The sequence below is a fragment of the Pteropus vampyrus genome, unplaced genomic scaffold (genome assembly GCF_000151845.1).
Source record: "Pteropus vampyrus isolate Shadow unplaced genomic scaffold, Pvam_2.0 Scaffold85, whole genome shotgun sequence".
NCBI classification, from domain to species: Eukaryota; Metazoa; Chordata; class Mammalia; order Chiroptera; family Pteropodidae; genus Pteropus; species Pteropus vampyrus.
Window position 1 is genome coordinate 764,839 of NW_011888866.1, and position 8,701 is coordinate 773,539.

The 8,701-nt window shown below is 51.9% G+C and overlaps 1 protein-coding gene across 1 annotated transcript in view; it reads left to right on the forward strand.

Annotated features, from left to right (window-relative positions):
• RBPMS2 (RNA binding protein, mRNA processing factor 2) overlaps positions 1–4,386 on the forward strand; it is an 11,190-nt gene extending 6,804 nt beyond the window's left edge. The window contains exons 7-8 of the mRNA XM_011363468.1: positions 2,912–2,981; positions 3,242–4,386. Coding sequence (XP_011361770.1) covers positions 2,912–2,974 — 63 coding nt within the window. The 3' untranslated portion in view covers positions 2,975–2,981; positions 3,242–4,386. The remainder of the gene's footprint in view (positions 1–2,911; positions 2,982–3,241) is intronic.
• The last annotated feature ends 4,315 nt before the right edge of the window (positions 4,387–8,701 follow it).

Here is an 8,701-nt window from a genome sequence, read left to right on the forward strand (position 1 = left end):
TTTTTTTTTTTTTTTTTTGCTACAGATAGGCTGTGCAGCAACAGACGCCCTTGTTCACACCTCTCTGGACACCTGTCCTACTTGTTTTCCTTATCACAAATTCCTAAAACTGTTACAAGGTCAAAGTGTAGACTTGCCAATCTGGGATAAGTAAGACTGGGTATTGTTTTAATTGACCTTCTGGTGAGCAAGACTCCCATATTTATTGGCTATTCATATTTCTTCTTGAATGAGTTCATTCCTTTGCCCACTTCTTGGTGTATTTTCTCAGTCCCAAGAAGTGAGAAAGGACTAAGTTCATGCCCCCTCTGTTTTGATGCCGGTCCTCTCGGAACCTAATTCATTCTAGATGCCCATGGGCTTGTCCCTGTGGGGTGGCCTCTCAGGACCTCACATCTCCTGTGAACAACTAGAGACCCTGAGACGGGACCGGCTGCTTACTCCCTGATGTGCTTGAACTGACCCCTGGGCCTGGGGGTCTCTTGTTCTGAGCTGGGACAGGAATGGACTGTGCTTCTTTAGAGCAATGGTCCCCAACCTTTTTGGCACCAGGGACCAGTGCTCCTATGAGAATCTAATGCCTGATAACCTGAGGTGGAGCTGAGGCGGTGATGCTAGCGCTGGGGAGCGGCTGCAAATACAGATGAAGCTTCGCTCGTTCACCTCCTGCTGTGCCTACAGGCCTAACAGGCCTCAGACCATACTGGTTCATGGCCCAGGGGTAGGGGACCCCTGCTTTAGAGGACCTGGATCACTGGCCTATACCAGATGTCTGAGGGAAGCGGTAATGCAGCCCCTAGAGTAATTCTATTAACTTCAGGGAAATGCCATCTCAAACTCAGAAATGGGGTCTTTCCTGTACCTCCTCCCTGAAGAGGGGGCCTGCTCATCTCGGGCTAGGAGCAAAACCGCTGCTTTGGAGGCAGGCGTGCCAGCACTGTGGAGAAAGTGGGGCTGGATGAGGCAGGCTCTCTGAAGGAGCCCTTAAGCAGCTGCAGGAGGCCTCCGGAGTCCCTCCCACTCTCATCCGATGTTCTCCCCTCCTCCAGGCGCACAGGGCACCCAGCTTATCAGGCACTTCCTTGCTGGGGGTGGGGGTGAGGGCGGGGACTGCTCTAGCTGGAGACTGGGTGAAGGGTGGTAGTCAGGGCCCACTAGGGGATTCCCTGAGCTGGGCCACAGGCTTATCTGGTAACAGCACTTATCTGGTAGCAGCTGGTTTCCTCGTTGTCCTTCTTGTTGAATGAGCTCTAGTGTCCAGCCAGGCTTCCAGCTGAGAGGGCATCCATGGCTCAGCAAAGTGGGGGAAGGGCTTCCTCCCACTCAGCTGTCAGCTGGGAAGGAAGGGAACAGCTTCCAGATGTTTAGAAGGCAGGAGAGAAGATCTGGCAGCCCCTGGGCTGGACAGCTCGAAGGCAAGATGCTCTTGACCCTTTCTGTGTGGCTTGGGCTTAATTAAGGTAGTTCTAGCTGTTTGGAATCAACTGTGTCCTGGTGACAGCAGCGCCATATCCTTGGAGCCCAGGGAAGATCTTGGTGTTGGTCAGGTGACCTAAGACTTGGCCCTGCTATATGTTATTTGCCAAGCATCTTGGCATCTTAGATGACCAGCCCCTGACTTCTTTCTGAGCATGTGGTGGTCAGAGCTCTGTGCTGTGTGAAACAGCACCTAGAATTTGGAGCGGGGGCACAGGAGTGAGTTCTCAGGAGCTTCTATCAGTCCCAGATGGCCTGGCATTGCTTGAGATCTTCTCTGCTTCCCCAGGAGGCGGAGATTCCAGGCAGCCAAGTGGGTAACGGGGTCCGATGGCTGCCGCTCCAAGAAACTTGTCTGCCGCTACTCATTCTACACCTCTCGTGTGCCAGCCCTTCCTTTCCTAAGGGGACCCTGGGCTCCCCTCTCTGGGTAATCCCCCACCCATCACCCAGGGTCCTGTGATGCCCTGCCGCCACCCTCACGCGGGCAGTCATGGGTCAGGCTAGGGCAGATGTGCTGTCTGTGACTGGGGCAGGTGGCCTACCCTGCAATCTTGGCTTGGCACCCAGCGTAGCTTACCGTCAGACGACTGGCCCATGGGGAAGGGGGTGCAAGACACTCCCTGACCAGTCTCTGGGAATCCTGCTTTGGGGCTACTGTTCTGTGGGGCCTCCTGGCAAGTACGGGGGTTTGGCACGTGCTGGGGTTTCAGTAGCTGCCAGGCCCCCATTCGAGGACTCGGCTCATAGGTTACAAATTTCTAGACGTAGGAGGCTTGTAATGAAGGGAACAAGAGGGATGGAGAAGTAGAAACAGCGCAGATGCAGCAGTTGGGTCTCGTAATGGCTTAGAGAATCATACAAGGACAGGACCACTGTCTGGCATCCTTCTCCTTGGAGGCCACACCGACTTTACTCTCTAATGTTTTTACATTTTGTCTTATCTGATCATAACTGTTCATGACTTAATCATCTCTAGCCTATAGCTGGATGAGGACACTGAGACTCAAAGAATTGGAACAAAAATGTATTGGGTTCATTCTCCTGATGTTAGGAATTCCATGGTCTCCCAGTAAAGTGGGGAGGGCAGGGCAGGTCGTTGACACAAATGCCCCCGAATGCCAAGATTCCACCTGTTGCAATTGTGTATGTCCAGGGCAAGCTGGCACATTCCAATTGCCCTAGTGGAATATAAAACACCTTTGTAACCATTCTCTCCTTTGAACCTTCACCCTGTGGAGGAGGCAGGTCAGGTGGGACTCTCCTGTTTTCAGGATGAAGAAACTGATGCCTAGAGGTGAGTAACTGGCCCAGTATCCACCAGTCAGTGACAGAACCAGGACTCCAACAGGGACACCGAAAGCCATGTTTACAGGGCTCCGCGGTCAAGGGAAGGGACTGCACAGCTAGCTCCTGACATCGGCTTCTCTTGCAGGTGCGCTGGTACCCTTCCTCTGATACCACCCAGCAAGGATGGAAATACCGTCAGTTCTGTTAGTTCTTCAGTAAGTATTGGCTCAGAGGTCCAAGGCGAATGTCCTAGACCTGGGCTTCCTGCAGGGCCGCTATTCCCCCCTCTGCCTGAGCCCCAGAGCCCGCAGATGCTGAGCTTCCACTTGAGCTTGTGCACTGGGCACTCTGGCTGGGTTTTTCCTCTTCTCCCACCCCTCTCAACCTGTTTTGCAGCCCCCTCACGACGGGAAGGCCTGGGTTCAGCCCTAGTCCTATGCCTCTGCTCACGGCCACCTCTCTCCCCTCCCTCCAGGTCTTGTTACTGCAGCTTGAAGCCCCTGCCCCGCTGGGGAGGAAGCTGCCCTGAGCTTCCACTGTCCCCAGGCGGCCTGTGGAGAGCTGATGCTTCCCTCCAAAGACTGTGAATTTTAAGCCTAACTCAGTGGACTGTTTCCTGTTTCCTTTCTGTCCTCTTCCTCAGCCCCGTCCTGCCCCAGAGCCCTTCTCCAAGGCCTCACGGGAGGATTCAGGGGCCTTTTCACTGGGACGCCCAGACCCAGCTCAGAGGCCTCACTGGGACCTAGCAAGGCTTGACCTCTGGTCCAAACTTGCTTCTGTAGCTGCACCTCAGAGAAACGAGGCATTTGATTTTGCATGTTTTCTGGCATGAATTAAGACACTTAAACTTGTGTATATGTGAGTGTACAGTTTGTTCTCACATTGTGTCACCATAGCAACAGGTCCTGGCCACTAATGGTTCATCATTCCCGGTCCCTCTCTTCACACCCCTCCCCTACACCCACCTTGCTTCAGTGAGGCCCGAGCCCTGTAGCCACTTCCACTACGTGCACCCCCTCCCCACTACACCCCACACTTACAGGCTAAACAGCAACGACCACCCAACAAAGATAGTATTTTCTTTTTCATTTCAAATCAGGGTCTTCTACTTCCTCCTCCTCAGATGGGCCAACAACTGTTAAGAACACCCTTTCTCTGCCCTTTTTGCTTACCTCTCCACAGCTACCCCACCCCTGCCATTGCTCCTCATTCTTTCCAAACTTCGAAACCAACCAAAAAGTGAAAGTATTTTTGTACCCTGTGTAACAAAATATTTATGCATCATAAAGGATTTTTTTGTGTGTGTGCAATTAATTATTAAAGAGACCTTGTTCGCTCTGTCAGATAAGTTTAATGTTTAGTTTGAGGCATGAAGAAGAAAAGGGTTTCCATTCTCCAGCCATGAGCCTTTGTGTCAGGCGTGAGTTGAAGAAAAATGAAGGAAAAATTGTGCAATTTTTTTGTTTCATGAACACATCAGTGCTTTGCCTTTGGCCACAGCTGTGGCTGTCTTGCCGTTTTCAGACTTGGGAGACGAGGTGGCTGTTGTAATTGCTGATCCTGTGAGAATGTGAAACTGGATAATATATGAAATGCAAAATAAAAAATCATCCAAAGGAACTGCTCTCTGCCCTTTGCTTCCATGGGATGTAGACCGCTGTTGGGAGGGCATAACTAGAAGACAGATGTTGAGAGTTCAGGGGGCAAGAAGGTGAAGTGGGCCCCGGCTTGAGCACTCTGTAGCCTCTTCCTTCTTCCCACTTTTTTGTTACTGAGGTCTGAAGGAGAAGTGACTTGCCAAGGGCCATGCAGTGGGGGGTCATACCTGTCAGCCCTCCCTGTGTTGAATTCATTCACTTTATCTTTCTGAATTAAGGCTAGGACCAGAGATTCTCTGCATGCATCCAGAATAAGCACACAAAGGGGACCTTAATTTTCTTGGTGCTATATTTAGTTGACTTAACCCTTCATGGCCTGTGCTATTTCAGGCCCATTAGTAGAGAAGGACTGTGGTTTGGGAGGTTGGGCTCCTTGCAGCGTCCTTGGTGCATGTCTTGGGAGGCCGTGTTAGAGGGAAAGAGAGGACCCAGGCATCTGGCCCAGTAAGGGTTAAGTCCACCTTTCCTGTTGGGCTCCCGACTTCAGCTCTGACTCCTGAGAGAAGGTGTTTTTGCTGGGAGCCAGAGCAAATGAGTATGAAGGTCAGGGAAGTGGTGTGGTGCCGAGACCCTAAGCTGCGCTAGACGCCTGCAGCTGGCCTTGATTCTCCCCTTTTGTGACTCGGGGCCTCAATTTCCTCCTCTCTCTTTTGTGATGTGGTTTGAAATCTTTCCAGCTCCTTCTGGAGGGTTAGAACACTAACCTGATGGCTTCGCTGTTTGTCTTTTCTATGTTCTCCTCACCCCACGTCCTTCACTGCTTGTCTCAGAAGCCATGCCTACAAAGGCAGGGCAGAAGACACCCCAGAGCCTCCCTGCCACTGGGGCTGATCCTGGTCACTTCCTCACCTGTACTTCAGGGGATCTTGGTGTCCCTCTGCACTCCCTACCTCACCCCTTCTCCTGTACTGTACTGGCTGACTTGGGTCTACAGTATTCTGTTGATGACTATGTCAGCTGTTAAAGGCTCAAGAGGTGACATTTGCAGCTCCGACTGGTACCTGCCTGTGAAGAGAGGACATAGCACCCCCAGGTACTGTGAGGGAGGAAGAGCCTGGCCAGGCACAGGCCATGTAGGTAACCCTGGGTGTCAAGAGGTGGGTTATCTGGATCCCAGAGGGAGGCTCTAAGGGGAGAAGCGTTGGTGGTTGTGTTCATGCCAGCAAGAGGATGGGTGCTGATGAGTTCCTGTGTTGCATCCCTCACTGTAATGCTGTATTTGGACCACCTGGGCGCTTGCCAGACAAGCAAGGCCTGCAGCCCCTCCTAGTGCTGGTGGGGAAGCAGCTCCGAGCCCCACCACCCCCACCAGGGCCAGGCCAATGCCTGACCTACTTTAGCTGTGTCAGGAACCACTGGGTCTTCCTGAGGTGGTGAATTATTTAGCTGGGGTGCCTGGGCCTTTCTGAGAGGGGCTAGGAAAGCTGCTCCATAATTTAAAGGCCCCTGCTCTTCTGGCTTCCCTGGGGGAGCTCCTTCACGCTTTACGGAGCTGGGCGTGCAGGCCTGGGTCTGAGCGGAGGAGCTGCGAAGAGGGGAGGGAAGCCCTGAAGCCATCCTGGAAGGGGCTCTGCAAAAAGGCCTTAGTGGACAGTCACGTTTGGACTGAACTGTGTAGTTGATGAGCCTCAAGTAGTCAAAGGGGTTTTTACCAGGACACGGGAAGGCTGGGGTCAGAAGCAGCCAAGTCCCGACTCCCCATTCCGTGCTCTTTCCAGAGAGCACCTTATTTCCAAAGGTATTTAATCTTGATCTGATTACAGATAGAAGGCTTCTTTCCTTTCTGAAAGGATTTTAGACATCTGGGGAGACCCAGGGCTCTTTTGCTCAGGGGTCTCTTCCCAGCAGCGCCGAATTCTCCCCCCATGGCAGAGGAAGCAATCTTCACAAGTTCATGTGCCTCCCACCCCCGTTATCTCTCTCTCTCTCTCTCTCTCTCTCTCTCTCTCTCTCTCTCTCTCTCACACACACACACACACACACACACACACACACACACACAAGCTGGTGCCAAGTGGATGCTCATTGAGGCACTGGGAGCCCAGGCTGCTCCTGAGCCCTGACCTGAAGTCTGCTCTGTGCCTCCTGGGACAGAGATAGTGCTCAGCACCCTGACTGGGCCATTCTTGGGCACTGCTGCCTGACCAGCATTTTTAGGGATGTGACTTTTACCTTGGAGCTTTCATAGGCGAGCAGGTCTCCAGGCTCACCTTTGGAACTTCCAGGCTGTGTGTCCTGACATTGAGCTTTCCTGCAAATCAGCGCAGGGTAAAGGCTCAGAGTCCATGGGAGCCCGGAGGTCTCAAGAGACTTGTCCATTGTCCCTCGCCCTTTCCACCCTGCCCTGCCTACCATGCATGGGCCCCACTGAGTTCCATTTTCTGAGGTCTTAAGCCTTTTTGATCTCCATGAGCCCTCTGTCAGAATGGAAGTATCCCTGAGAAACAGGGCCAGGCTCCTCCGAGTAACATTAGGGAAAGTGTCAGAAGGGGATCCCGAAAGGGAAAGGCAAAAATGGGGGAAGAAAGGCTTTCCTGCGAAGTATCAGGTGGCGGGAGCCACTCAGCTGCAGCCCACACTGCTCTGTCCATCCATGCAAGGCCTCCACCCAGGCGGGCCACCTCCAGGAGAGGAGGCGCTGCTCCCCGACATGTCCCTTCAGGAACAGAGAGCCTACAGTGGCTGAGTGCCCGGCCTCAGGAGGGGAGGGAGGCTGGGCAGATCACTGCCCTGGCAGTTTTCCAGGGCTGACGGGAAAGGGGTATGACCTCCCGAGGCACTTCCCCTGGGTCCCTTTGACCATCCACAGGCTCCTTCACCCTCTGGCTTCTGTTTGGTTTGAGTGAGTGGGAGCCCCTGTAGGAGTTCGCAGGGAGGCCAGGTGCCCCTCAGCCATTCTCTTCATGACCTCAAAGCAGACGACTTCACCTGGTTTTCTGCAGGGCCCTTGACCATCAGAATGTCAGCATGGAGCGCATTTAGTCCCGTCCCCTCTTCCCCCCTCTTCCGTCTTACAGAAGAAGAAGTGTAAGCACAGTGAGGGGAAGTGGTTTGCTGTAAGTCATAAAGACAATGGCCAAGGTGTGCTCCACTCTCCTGACTCCCAGTCTAGCTCCTTCTACCTCCCTACCTGGCCACTTCAGAACCACACACACACACATCCTTTAGCACATGGGCAGAGAAGCAGCAGACACAGGATGGCCGCAGGCTTAGAAGCCTTCCCCTGCAGTTCCAGAAGCCAGGACCACAGCTCAGGTTTCCTAACAGGCCACACTCTGGCCTGATATCTTCCTGAGCTCCTGGGTGCTGCTCCCTGATTAAAGGACAAAGCGAAGGCCCTCACTGACATCTAGCTTCAGCCCAGCCCTGTGCGGTCTCTCTGGCCTTTTAACCTCAGAGGGGTCACTGGGCCTGCAGGACCCATGGAGTCCTCAGTTTATGCAAGAACCAAAGCAGTGTATCTTTATTTCTGCCTGTGGTAGGGAAAATGTAACACAATTTAGTAGGCGGTATCTTAGAGGTAAGTAATGGTTATATCATTTTATGAAAGCCCATCTTTTCTAAGTGTGTATACATTTCTTTGTGAATCTGTACCCTTTTCTCACAGGGTTATTGTGAAAGTTAACAATAATACAGGAATGTGCCTGATACGTAGATGGTGCGCAACAAATGTTTGCAATAGTGTTCTTTAGAAGAACACATTTTTATATTTCATCCTTAAATGAAATTGAGTTGATTCTAGTTTATATACTCCTTGGTTATTTTTCCAATGAATCGATAGTCCTCAAAAGGTTTTAAACTCCTCATTCTACCTAGAGGGGAGGTGGAGGAGTGAGAGGGCAGGGGCCCAGGAATCGCTGGGAGCATGTGCGAGCCCCCAGAGCTGGCTTTTGGCACTTTGGGGCCTTTAGATCTGACTCTAGCCTTTTGATCAAATCATTTAGGATTTCAGAGTTCTGGCAATAGTAGTAGTGCTATATTCATATACTGCTTTACAGTTATCTCTGGTGATCCTCATAAAAGCTCTATCTATGAGATAGCAAGAAAGGTATTATTATCTACTTTTTATAACTATGAAAACCAGAGTTTAAAAGATGCCACAGAAAGAAGCAGGCTCAAGACCCAGGTTTTCTGGTGTCCTATCCAGAGTGAAATGAGTCTCTGGAACTCTGGGTCACAGGGTCCCACAAAGGGCTCCTGGGAGACTAGGAGAGTCAGTGGTTACCCAAACTTCTCTAGTAACCTGGTTACAAAAAGGCTACAGTGTTGGAATCTGT